Genomic DNA, 12,985 nt, shown 5'->3' with positions numbered 1-12,985 from the left:
CCACCATCCCCCCTTTACCCATCGTGGATCCAAGAGAGAAATGTCTGTTCATAGTCATGGCTGACACTGCGGATGCTCCAAACACAGAATAGAACCAGGCCTGCCCACTGCTCTCCTATGCTGTGGATAGGGGTCTCAACCAGGGGAATGATGGGTAAAAACACCACCATTGATGCTCACAATTAATTGGTGAGAGAACCCAGAGGAAGATGCAGGTTCAAGGCTAAGGCAATGAGGAACTTTAGAAACATAGAAAAACTACAGCACAAACAGGCCCTTCGGCCCACAAGTTGTGCCGAACACATCCCTACCTTCTAGACCTACCTATAACCCTCCATCCTATTAAGCTCCATGTACTCATCCAGGATTCTCTTAAAAGACCCAATTGAGTTCGCCTCCACCAGCACTGACTTTAGAGGCATTTTTTTTCTGGTGGACTGTTGGAAGTAGTCGAGGTAATTCGTTGGATGTTCTCAATCTTAAAGAAGCTCAGTGAGCTGCTTACACTTGTTATTGGAAGTGAGGATGGAGAAAAGAGGGAATGGGCAGAGCATCTCAAAAGCTCCTAACATATTGGAGATATCAAAAAAATTGACACTCTGCTTAACGTAAAGCTGATTTATTTAATTTTTAACCAGAAGATTAAAAACATACAACTGGCCTGAAGTTTATCATCAGCAGTAGAAACAGACCCCAAAGAATGTGATTCAGTACTGGCTGTGATTAAAAGTAAAATACAATCAGTGTAGTTATTTCTGAAATCACTGGTTCTCAGTGGGTGAGACGAATGAGTGACTCCCTTCCCACATTTAGAGGAAGTGAACATTCTCTCCTCAGTGTCAATGCACTGGTGTACAGTGAGATGAGATTACCTGAACTCAGACCAAAATGACAACACTTGAATCATCTCTAGTCAGGGTGAATTCATTGATGGGACAGCAGTTCCCTAGAACTGTTGTTGCACTTCCCGCAGTTCAGTCTCGTCAGTGTGAACTTGCTGGTGCGTCAGCACGTGGGATGAATTAGTGAATCCCTTCCCACTCTCAGTGCAAGTGAACGGCCTCTCCCCAGTGTGAATGTGTTGGTGTCTCAGTAGGTTGGATGAATTAATGAGTCTCTTCCCACACTCTTTGCAGGTGAACGGTCTCTCCCCAGTGTGAATCCGCTGGTGTACAGTGAGATCAGATGACTGTGTGAACCGAGTCGCACAGTGAGAGCACCTGAATGGTCTCTCGTCAGTGTGAACATGTTGATGGCACTTCAGTTCCCCAGAACTTTTGAAGCACTTCGCACAGTCCATGCATTTAAAAGGTCTCTCCGCAGTGTGAACTAGTTGGTGTCTCAATAGATGTGGTGAATTAGTGAATCCCTTCCTACAGTCAGTGCAAGTGAACGGCCTCTCCCCAGAGTGAACGAGCTGGTGTCTCAGCGTAACTGAATCCCTTCCCACAGTCCTCACATTTCCACAGTTTCTTCATGCTGTGGGTGTCCTTGTGTCTCTCCAGGTTCTACAATCAGATGAAGCCTCGTCCCCACACACAACACACGTATGGTTTCTCCCCACTGTGAATGGTACTTTCTCCTTCCATGTTTACAACACAATGATTTCAGGTTTTGATAAATTGGGCGACTCCATCAGATTCTGATGTGATGTTTAGTTTGAGTTTTCCAACTGCAAATCTTTCCTTCCAATTGCCATGTGAAATTATTTCAAAACAGGGAAAAGGGAAGGAGAGATAAGCCGCAAAAGCAGGCTGTGAAATTAAGCTGAACAAATTTGGTAATTTATGGGGCAGATACGAGAAAAATGTGACCATGAAAACTGACATTGTTGTGAAAAACTCAACTGGTAGGGGAACCTACCACCTTTTCTGGACTTACACCAGGCTCTTCTCTATGGGAGGGAGAAGGAGAGAAGTGGAGCAGCATGGGGTGACGGGAGGGAATTTTATTTACTTACAAATCAATCAACCACCAACCTCCACCACCTAGGAGGACCAGGGTAGTCGGTGTATGTGAACATCATCCCTCCAAAATTCCCTTCAAGCCACACATCACCCTGACTTATCTGGCAGCCTGTACTGGATGCACAGAAATTCCCTCCATTTAGAGTCATAGAATTTTACAGTGCAGAAAGAGGCCCTTTGGCCCATCATGTCTGTGCCAGCCAGCAAGCACCTATCTATCCTCATCCCATTTTCCAGTAATTGGTTCATAGCCTTGAATGCTATGGTGTTTCACCTGCTCATCTAAATGCTTCTTATATAATGTGAGGATTCCTGCCTCTTCCACCCTTTCAGGCAGTGAGTTCCAGATTCCCACCACTCTCTGAGTGAAAGGTTTTTCCTCCACTCCACTCTAAACCTCCTGGCCCTGAACTTACATCTATCTCCCTGGTTATTGACCCCTCTACTAAGGGGAAAAGTTCCTTCCAATTTACCTGATCTATGTTCCTCATAATCGTGTACACTTCAGTCAGGTCGCCCCTCAGCCTTCTCTGCTCTAAGGAAAACAACCTCAGCCTAACCAGCCACTCTTCATAGCTGAAGTGCTCCAGCTCAGGCAACATCCTGGTGAATCTCCTCTGCCCTCTCTGGTGCAATCACATCCTTCCTATAGTGTTCCAAACAGAACTGCACACAGGACCCGAGTTGTGACTTAAGTGTTTTATACAGATCCATCATAACCACCTGTCCTGCTGGCTTCAGGGATAATTGGGAATGCTCCGCAATGTTCCTCTGGTCTTCTGTATTCCCTGGCCTTGTCCTCCTCCCAAAATTCATCACTTCATACTTTTCAGGGTTAAGTTCCATTTGCCACTGTTCTGCCCATCTGACCAGCCTGTCTGTATCACCCTGCAATCCAAGGTTGTCCTCCTCGCTATTTACCACACCACCAATGACAATCTGTTCAATTCTATCACACACCCGTCCCTGCTTTCTGTACCTACATTGTCCTTCCACACAGTGAACACAGATGCAAAATACTCCTTTAATGATTCAAATGCATCTTCAGGCTCCACACCCAGGTTGCTGAATGGACAATTGATTCCTAACCTACCAACCTACTTACTCTTTCCCTGATTACCTTCTTGCCCTTAAAATATTTAGAAAGCATCTTGTGATTTATTTCCTTCTCTGCCACCGCTCTGTCTCATCAATAAGACATTGGGACTCAGAGGGTTGATGCAGTTTGATGGACAAGTTGTCTCCATTCTGAACAATGGGGAACAAGCCCCTCCCACTCAATGACAATATTGCCCCTTACAAAGATGGCGATCACCCATGCGTACTGCCGCACATTGCCCCCAATAAAGATGGAGGCTGTTAACGCTCCGGCCGATCTCGGGGATTTTTGACCCGCTCGATGCAAATGCGGTAACCGGAAAATTTTGGGGGGACTTTACAGATCGGCACAACCTGTTTCTGAAGCCTTCCCGTCCACTCGCCGGTTTCATCGTACCCACCGATCGGCGATTTTCCGCTGACAAATTACGGATCCTAGGTAATAAGCATTCCCCGTCGCCATTACCCGCAACGCGCATGCTTCAGTTGGAGCCCCTCTTTCACGCTGATTGGTTAGAGGACCAGCTGCTTCCGGCGGCCCTCCAGGCCCGCCCCCTCCCCCTATTGGTCCGGAGCTGCTGTCAATCACCCTCCCCAGGGCATTGCGATCTGGCACATGCGCAGTCCGGTACGGTTGATGGAGGTTGAACACTCGGTCTGAATGTGGAGCATGCGCAGTTGCTTTGTTCACCTCGGGAGCGAGAGTCCTTTGTCCCGGAGAAGCGGAGTCAGCGTTAGGCGGTGGCTGCGAGGATTTGGAAACACTTTGTGGATCCGCAAACCCTTCAGAATCATTGTCAGCTCCCTGGTTTGCAGCTGCGGGGCTTCTCCCTCCCTCCCTCCCTCCCTCCCTCCCTCCCTCCCTCCCGGGAACAGGCCCAGGTTAACGGCCCCATCCTGGCTCAGCCACTGGAGGATGGTTCACATCAGAGGATGGGGGAGGGGGACAATAAATAAGAGGTTACACTTTGGCCTCAAATCAATGAGGACTCTGATCTCTGGGAAGGAAGGAAACCCTGGGAGGTGGGCGGGGAGGATTCACAAACACCCGCTGGAGGCTCCAACACCCCCAGTAAAAAGCTGCAGCTCCCTGCAGTGACCAGGAGAGAAAATAATTAATTGATTTTATTTTCACTCTGTACAAAAGAGAACTGAACCCAGCCACAATAGAGGGCGGGAGAAAAGATTTGTGAAGATATTTCACACTGGGTTTGCCAGACCAACTCTCAGAGAAAATGAAAGGACATCCTAGGGCGGCACGGTAGCACAGTGGTTAGCACTGCTGCTTCACAGCTCCAGGATCCCGGGTTCGATTCCCAGCTTGGGTCACTGTCTGTGTGGAGTTTGCACATTCTCCTCGTGTCTGCGTGGGTTTCCTCCGGGTGCTCCGGTTTCCTCCCACAGTCCAAAGATGTGCGGGTTAGGTTGATTGGCCAGGTTAAAAATTGCCCCTTAGAGTCCTGAGATGCGTAGGTTAGAGGGATTAGTGGGTAAATATGTGGGGGCAGGGCCTGGGTGGGATTGTGGTTGGTGCAGACTCGATGGGCCAAATGGCCTCCTTCTGCACTGTAGGGTTTCTATGATTCCTTCATGAGTCTGTCGGAGCAGGTGAGCAGTATTGTGTGTGGTGCTGCTGGAACTGCGTGGGTGGGCAGGGGCTGGTTGGCAGCCAGAACAGTTGGAAGAGGGTGCTGCACAGATCCATCTTATGGGTGAAACAGCACCCACACACCATGCAGCCTGGCACACTGGACTCAAACACAGGACAATCCATTGAAATATGAGATGGTTGGTCAGTGTGGGAGTTGGTGGCAGGACAGGGAGGAGGGAAAGTGTTCAGGATGAGGATTTACAGCTTTACAGGAACAAGTGAGAAACTGTGTTCCACAGAAAGTGGAGTTCAGTTACTCGTGGTGTACCGCAAGGATCTGTTTTGGGGCCACTGCTGTTTGTCATTTTTATTAATGACCTGGATGAGGGAGTGGAAGGATGGCTTAGTAAATTTGCGGATGACACTAAAGTCGGTGGAGTTGTAGACAGTGCAGAGGGAAGTGGCAGGTTACAGAGGGACATAGATAAGCTGCAGAGCTGGGCTGAGAGGTGGCAAATGGAGTTTAATGCGGGAAAGTGTGAGGTGATTCACTTTGGAAGGAGTAACAGGAATACAGAGTACTGGGCTAATGGTAAGATACTTGGTAGGGTGGATGAACAGAGGAATCTGGGTGTCCATGTGCATAGATCCCTGAAAGTTGGTACCCAGGTTGACAGGGTTGTTAAGAAGGCGTACGGTGTGTTAGCTTTTATTAGTAGAGGGATTGAGTTTCGGAGCCAGGAGGTCATGCTGCAACTGTACAAAACTCTGGTGCGGCCGCATTTGGAGTATTGCGTACAGTTCTGGTTGCCGTATTATAGGAAAGACGTGGAAGTGTTGGAAAGGGTGCAGAGGAGATTTACCAGGATGTTGCCTGGTATGGTGGGAAAATCGTATGAGGAAAGGCTGAGGGGCTTGAGGTTGTTTTCGTTAGAGAGAAGAAGGTTAAGAGGTGACTTAATAGAGGCATACAAGATGATCAGAGGATTAGATAGGGTGGACAGTGAGAGCCTTTTTCCTCGGATGGTGATGGCTAGCACGAGGGGACATAGCTTTAAATTGAGGGATGATAGATATAGGACAGATGTTAGAGGTAGATTCTTTACTCAGAGAGTAGTAAGGGCGTGGAATGCCCTGCCTGCAGCATCAGTGGACTCATCAACATTAAGAGCATTCAAATGGTTATTGGATAAACCTATGGATGATATTGGAATAGTGTAGATTAGAGGGGCTTTAGATTGGTTCCACTGGTCGGCGCAACATCGAGGGCTGAAGGGCCTGTACTGCTCTGTAATGTTCTACGTTCTATGAAAGTAGAAATGTCTGTTCTGAATTTCAATCCCGTACTGACAGTGATGATGTTTCTAAACTCCTTTTACAGGATATTTGAAATATACACACATTAAATCATCCAACCTGGAGAGACACGAGGACATCTACACCATAGAGAACCCATGGGAATGTGGGGACTGTGGGAAGGAATTCAGTTCTCCATCCCAGCTGGAAGCACATCAGCGCAGCCACACTGGGAAGAGTCTGTTCATCTGCACCGAGTGTGGGAAGAGTTTTAGTCGAATGTTCAACCTTCGCACTCATCAGCGACTTCACACTGGGGAGCGGCCATTCACCTGCTCTGTGTGTATGAAGGGATTCAGCAGTTCATCTCACCTGCTGAAACACAAGCGTGCTCACACTGGGGAAAGGCCTTTCACCTGCTCCGTGTGTGGGAAGGGATTCACTAACTCATCTGATCTCCTGATACACCAGCGAGTTCACACCGGGGAGAGGCCATTCACCTGCTCCGTGTGTGGGAACAGATTCACTCAGTCACAAAACCTAATGAGACACCAGCGAGTTCACAAGTCTTCTGGAGGCAGATTCCCCAGTTATTGAACAGGTAATCACATCCTGCACTGACCCATGTTCATTCTGATAGCTATGGTGTGTTTCTGCTGCTGTTAATAACTGCTGTAACCAGCTTGAGTTAACAATTCAGGTATTTGTTCAAGTTCAGATAGACTAATGGATCAACCAGGGTCTAATTGAATAACAGAGCAGACTTGAAGGGCTGAACAACCTATGCCATTTCCTGAGTAGTCTGTCCACAGGGCTCTCCTACTCTTTAACTCTGCTCCATCGCTGGTTCCTGGTGAAGTGTCTTCCCCCCAGTTAAGAACAAAGAAAAGTACAGCACAGGAACAGGCTTTCCATTTATCAGCTGGTGTTTCATTCAGCTGTGGTGTGTTTCTGCTGCTGTTAATAACCCTATAATCAGCTGGAGTTAACTGTTCAGGTATTTGTTCTTCAAGTTCAGAAAGACTAATTAATCAGCCAGCGTCTAACTGATTGACAGAGCAGACTCAAAAGGCTGAATGAGCTACTCCATTTCCTGTGTTGTTTCCCCCCCCCCGGGCCTCTCCCACTCTCTAACTCTGCTCCAGTGCTGGTTTCGGGTGAAGTGTTTTCCCCCCCCCCCCAGGTCTCCCATCACTTTCCATTCATCAGCTGGTGTTTGAGCCCAAGTTTCTTGGGAACAGGAGGAAATCATTTATCCCCCTTGAGCCTGTTCTCTTATTGACTGGGGTCACGGCTGATCTGTGACCAAACTCCATTTACGTAGATATTGTTTTAATCCTGACTTCCCCAGTCTGTTACAATGTGATTTAAAAATAACTTTGATTTATATCAGACCTTAATGTAGGAGAGTGTCCCAAGCTGAATCTCAGAAACATCAACTGACAGAATCAGACAGAACGTAACACTGAGGAACACTATAGGAAGGATGTGATTGCACAAGAAAGAGTGCAGAGGAGAGTCACCAGCATGTTGCCTGGGCTGGAGTGTTGGGAAGGTGATTTATTATCTAAATGGGGAGCGACTTCAGGGTGCTCCAGTGCAGAAGGATCTGGGTGTCCGCATTCACCAGTCACAGGAAACCAGCATGCAGATACAGCAGATTGTAAAGAAAGTGCATGGAATGTTGGCATTTATAGCTAAAGGATTAGAATATAAATGTAAGGAACTATACAAGGCATTGGTGAGGCCGCACCTGGAGTATTGTGCATAGTTTTGGACCCTTTATTTGAGGAAAGATGTAGTGGCATTGGAGGCAGTTCAGAGGAGGTTCACCAGATTGATTCCAGAGATGAGGGGTTTGTCGTATGAAGAGATATAGGCCTATACTCTCTGGAATTTAGAAGAATGAGGGGAGATCAAATTGAGGTACACAAGATGATAAAAGGTATGGATAAAGTAGACGTGGAGTGGATGCTTCCTCTTGTGGGACATTCTAGAATGAGAGCTCATAGTCTTAGGATAAGGGGCAGCAAATTTAAAATAGAGTTGAGGAGAAACTACTTCTCCCAAAGGGTTGTGAATCTGGAATTCGCTACCCTGAAGTGCGGTGGATGCTGGGACAGTGAGTAAATTTAAGGAGGAGTTAGACAGATTTTTAACTGGTTATGGGGAGAAGGCAGGAAAATGGGAATGAGGAGCATATCAGCCATGGTCGAATGGCGGAGCAGACTCGATGGGCCAAATGGCCTAATTCTGCTCCAATATCTTATGAACTTAACACAGCCTTAAATGTATTCAATGACCAAGCCTCCTACTTACTGGAGAAGGAATTTCCAAAGACTAATGGTCTTCATAGAGAATACGTTTCTCCTCATGGTGTAAACTGAGAGACCTCTTATTTTTTAACTGTTCCATAATTCGATATTACCCCATGAGGGGATACATCCTCTCAGAATCGACCCAGTCAAGCTCCCCCAGGATCTAATATGCTTCACCAAGATCACCTCTCATTCTTCTGAATTCCAATGGGTAAAGGCCCAACCTATTCCACCTTTCCTCAGAAGCCAAACACCCTCATCACAGGAGTCAGCCTGGTGAACATTTTCTCATCTGCTTCCAATGAAAATGTGTCCCAGCTTAAGTAATCCTGAGCCGAAAGCAGGCAGACACAATGTTGTGAATTTCTATCCTGGACTGAGAGTGATGGGTTTTGGAAACTTATTTTACATGGGTTAGAAGGGGAGGATTTACCCACAGCAACTGAAATCAAGTGAATGTTTAACAAAAAACAGAAAGTGCTGGAAAATCTCAGCATGTCTGACAGCATCTTTGGAGAGAGAATAGAGCCAACGCTTCGAGTCTGAATGATCATTTGGAGAAGGGTCATCCAGACTTGAAACAGTGACAGAGGTGAAAGACCTGATGGACCGAATGGCCGACTCCTAATTCCTGAGGTGAAACATGTCACCATGGTTGTGAACAATCATGTTCAGCCTCGGACAATTATCAGGGAGAGAGATGGAGTCGGTGGCTGGGGAGTGAAGTTTGTAGCAAAGACTGAAACCAGTGGCTTCAGTCTTCCCAATATATAAAATGTCTGTTCATCCAGGACTGGATGGCAGACAAGTCAGGACAGTGTGTTTAACGCTTTTTTAAAAGTTTATCATGTCACGAGTAGGCTTATATTAACACTGCGATGAAGTTACTGTGAAAATCCCCTGGTGTGTGAGACTTGAAGGTGAATTTCGAGGTGTTCATTCACACTTGTGATCCTGGTCCTTCCAGGTGGTGGAAGTTGAGGGTTTGGGAGATTCTGTCAAAGCTCCAGCTGAGTTATAGATGTGTAAAATCCCTCTCCTCCTGCCATCACCAGCACCTCCCCCATCCCCCCACAACCTCACCTCTTGCATTACTCCCCATTCCCTCCCACTGTCTTGAACTCTCCTTAAATAGAGGCCTGAGTCTGTACAGACCCAGACTGGGTGGTAGGTTCCTTTCCCTGATGGACATTAGTGAATCAGTTGGGTTTTTATGATAATCCAGCACTGTTCATTAGTATCAGACAAATTACCAGATTCATTCAGCTCAATTTCACAAGCTGCCTTTGTGTTTTTGTGGGTTCTCTCTCACTCCTGTTTTTTTGTTTTAAATCAATTTCACAGGGTTTTAGAAGAGGAGGATTTACAGTCAGGAAACTGAAAGCAAACATCACACCAGGAGCTGACAGAGGTGTATCATTTATCGTAACTTGAATATCATTGAATATTAAACATGGAAGGAAAAAGCACTGTTCACAGTGAGGAGAAACCATACACGTGTTGTGTGTGTGGACAAGGCTTCAGTCGATCATCTGGCCTGTCGAGACACAAGCACAGTCACACTGGGGAGAAGCTGTGGAAATGTGGGGATTGTGGGAAAGCGTTTAGTTATCCATCTGACCTGGAAACTCATCGACGCAGTCACACTGGGGAGAGACCATTCACCTGCCCTCAGTGTGGGAAGGGATTCACTCAGTCATCCAGTCTGCTAAAACACCAGCGAGATCACAATGGGGAGAGACCATTCACATGTTCTGAGTGTGGGAAGGGATTCACTCAGTTATCCAATCTGTTAGGACACCAACGTGGTCACACTGGGGAAAGGCCATTCACCTGCTCTGTGTGTTGGAAGGGATTCACTCAGTCATCCCACCTACATAGAACATAGAACAGTACAGCACAGAACAGGCCCTTCGGCCCACGATGTTGTGCCGACCTTCATCTGAAACCAAGATCAAGCTATCCCACTCCCTACCATCCTGGTGTGCTCCATGTGCCTATCCAATAACCGCTTAAATGTTCCTAAAGTGTCTGACTCCACTATCACTGCAGGCAGTCCATTCCACACCCCAACCACTCTCTGCGTGAAGAACCTACCTCTGATATCCTTCCTATATCTCCCACCATGAACCCTATAGTTATGCCCCCTCGTAATAGCTCCATCCACCCGAGGAAATAGTCTTTGAACGTTCACTCGATCTATCCCCTTCATCATTTTATAAACCTCTATTAAGTCTCCCCTCAATCTCCTCCGCTCCAGAGAGAACAGCCCCAGCTCCCTCAACCTTTCCTCATAAGACCGACACTCCAAACCAGGCAGCATCCTGGTAAATCTCCTCTGCACTCTTTCCAGCGCTTCCACATCCTTCTTATAGTGAGGTGACCAGAACTGCACGCAATATTCCAAATGCGGTCTCACCAAGGTCCTGTACAGTTGCAGCATAACCCCACGGCTCTTAAACTCCAACCCCCTGTTAATAAAAGCTAACACACTATATGCCTTCTTCACAGCTCTATCCACTTGAGTGGCAACCTTTAGAGATCTGTGGATATGGACCCCAAGATCTCTCTGTTCCTCCACAGTCTTCAGAACCCTACCTTTGACCCTGTAATCCACATTTAAATTAGTCCTACCAAAATGAATCACCTCACATTTATCAGGGTTAAACTCCATTTGCCATTTTTCAGCCCAGCTTTGCATCCTATCTATGTCTCTTTGCAGCCTACAACACCCCTCCACCTCATCCACTACTCCACCAATCTTGGTGTCATCAGCAAATTTACTGATCCACCCTTCAGCCCCCTCCTCTAAGTCATTAATAAAAATCACAAAGAGCAGAGGACCAAGCACCGATCCCTGCGGCACTCCGCTAGCAACCTGCCTCCAGTCCGAAAATTTTCCATCCACCACCACCCTCTGTCTTCGATCAGACAGCCAGTTACCTATCCAATCGGCCAACTTTCCCTCTATCCCACACCTCCTTACTTTCATCATAAGCCGACCATGGGGGACCTTATCAAACGCCTTACTAAAATCCATGTATATGACATCAACCGCCCTACCTTCATCAACACACCTAGTTACCTCCTCAAAAAATTCTATCAAATTTGTGAGGCACGATTTGCCCTTCACAAATCCGTGCTGACTATCCCGGATTAATCCGCATCTTTCTAAATGGTCGTAAATCCCATCCCTAAGGACCTTTTCCATCAATTTACCAACCACCGAAGTCAGACTAACCGGTCTATAATTACCAGGGTCATTTCTATTCCCTTTCTTAAACAGAGGAACAACATTTGCCACTCTCCAGTCCTCTGGCACCATCCCCGTGGACAGCGAGGACCCAAAGATCAAAGCCAAAGGCTCTGCAATCTCATCCCTCGCCTCCCAAAGAATCCTAGGATACATTTCATCAGGCCCAGGGGACTTATCGACCTTCAGTTTATTCAAAACTGCCAATACATCCTCCCTCCGAACATCTATTTCCTCCAGCCTATTAGCCTGTAACACCTTCTCTTCCTGAAAAACATGGCCCCTCTCCTTGGTGAACACTGAAGAAAAGTATTCATTCATCACCTCGCCTATCTCTACTGATTCCATACACAAGTTCCCACCACTGTCCTTGACCGGCCCTAACCTCACCCTGGTCATTCTTTTATTCCTCACATAAGAGTAAAAAGCCTTGGGGTTTTCCTTGATCCGACCCGCCAAGGACTTCTCATGTCCCCTCCAAGCTCTCCTCAGCCCCTTTTTCAGCTTGTTCCTTGCTAACTTGTAACCCTCAGTCGAGCCATCTGAACCTTGTTTCCTCATCCCTACATAAGCTTCCCTCTTCCTTTTCACAAGACATTCCACCTCTTTTGCGAACCACGGTTCCCTCACTCGGCCATTTCCTCCCTGCCTGACAGGGACATACCTATCAAGGACACCCAGTATTTGTTCCTTGAAAAAGTTCCACTTTTCATCAGTGCCTGATGTGTCACCACCTGATGACACATCAGCGAATTCACACTGGAGAGAGACCATTTACCTGCTCCGATTGTGGGAATGGATTCATTCAGTTATCTGATCTGCTGAAACACCAGCGAATCCACACTGGGGAGAAACCATTTACCTGCTCTGTGTGTGGGAAGGGATTCACTCAGTCATCTCACCTACTGAAACATCAGCGAGTTCACACTGATGAGAGACCCTTTAAGTGCCTGAACTGTGAGAAGTGCTTTTAAAGTTCTGTGGAACTAACATCCCATCAACGGGTTCACTCTGACGAGAGACCATTTAAATGCCTGGATTGTGGGAAGTGCTTTAAAAGTTCTGGGGAACTGGTGACCCATCAACGTATTCACACTGACGAGAGACCGTTCAGATGCTCTCGCTGTGGGACTGGATTCAGGAAATCATCTCAGCTCACTGTACACCAGAGAATTCACACTGGGGAGAGGCCGCTCAGCTGCTCTGAGTGTGGGAAGGGATTCAATCACTCATCCAGTCTGCTGAAACACCGGCGCATTCACACCGGGGAGAAACCGTTCTCCTGCTCTGTGTGTGGGAGGGGATTCACTCAGTCATCCCATCTGCTGAGACACCAGCAAGGCCACAAGTAACTATAGTGATTGGGTTTTGCTGTTAGTCACCTGCAGGTCCGAAGATTATTCACTGGAGTCTAGTCCTGCTGATGTTAATAAACACCAGCCCGGTTATAGGTGTAAATATT

The 12,985-nt window shown here is 47.1% G+C and overlaps 3 protein-coding genes across 3 annotated transcripts in view; 1 reads left to right on the top strand and 2 right to left on the bottom strand.

The window, feature by feature from the left end:
- The window catches only part of LOC144485228 (uncharacterized), a 36,905-nt gene extending 33,377 nt beyond the window's left edge, over positions 1 to 3,528 (bottom strand). The window contains exons 1-2 of the mRNA XM_078203435.1: positions 3,463 to 3,528; positions 983 to 1,189 (exon numbers count right to left, since the gene is read on the bottom strand). Of these exons, the coding sequence (XP_078059561.1) occupies positions 983 to 1,189; positions 3,463 to 3,528 (273 nt within the window). The remainder of the gene's footprint in view (positions 1 to 982; positions 1,190 to 3,462) is intronic.
- Positions 1 to 12,985, bottom strand: part of LOC144485202 (uncharacterized) — a 199,433-nt gene that overhangs the window by 40,839 nt on the left and 145,609 nt on the right. The gene's annotated exons all lie outside the window — the stretch shown is intronic.
- Positions 3,543 to 6,549, top strand: LOC144485227 (uncharacterized). Its single transcript, XM_078203434.1, has 2 exons — positions 3,543 to 3,693; positions 6,038 to 6,549. Exons 1-2 carry the CDS (start codon positions 3,543 to 3,545, stop codon positions 6,547 to 6,549), a joined length of 663 nt encoding a protein of 220 aa, XP_078059560.1.

The sequence above is a fragment of the Mustelus asterias genome, unplaced genomic scaffold, assembly GCF_964213995.1.
Source record: "Mustelus asterias unplaced genomic scaffold, sMusAst1.hap1.1 HAP1_SCAFFOLD_171, whole genome shotgun sequence".
NCBI classification, from domain to species: Eukaryota; Metazoa; Chordata; class Chondrichthyes; order Carcharhiniformes; family Triakidae; genus Mustelus; species Mustelus asterias.
This window is presented reverse-complemented; position numbering and strand designations above follow the sequence as displayed.

What these genes read in the sequence shown, in the direction of transcription:
- LOC144485227 (XM_078203434.1), top strand. Translation starts at nt 3,543, where the DNA reads ATGCTTCAGTTGGAGCCCCTCTTTCACGCTGATTGGTTAGAGGACCAG. An exon ending in TCTGGCACATGCGCAGTCCG is followed by an intron (nt 3,694 to 6,037) that starts GTACGGTTGATG and finishes CTCCTTTTACAG; the next exon opens with GATATTTGAAATATACACAC.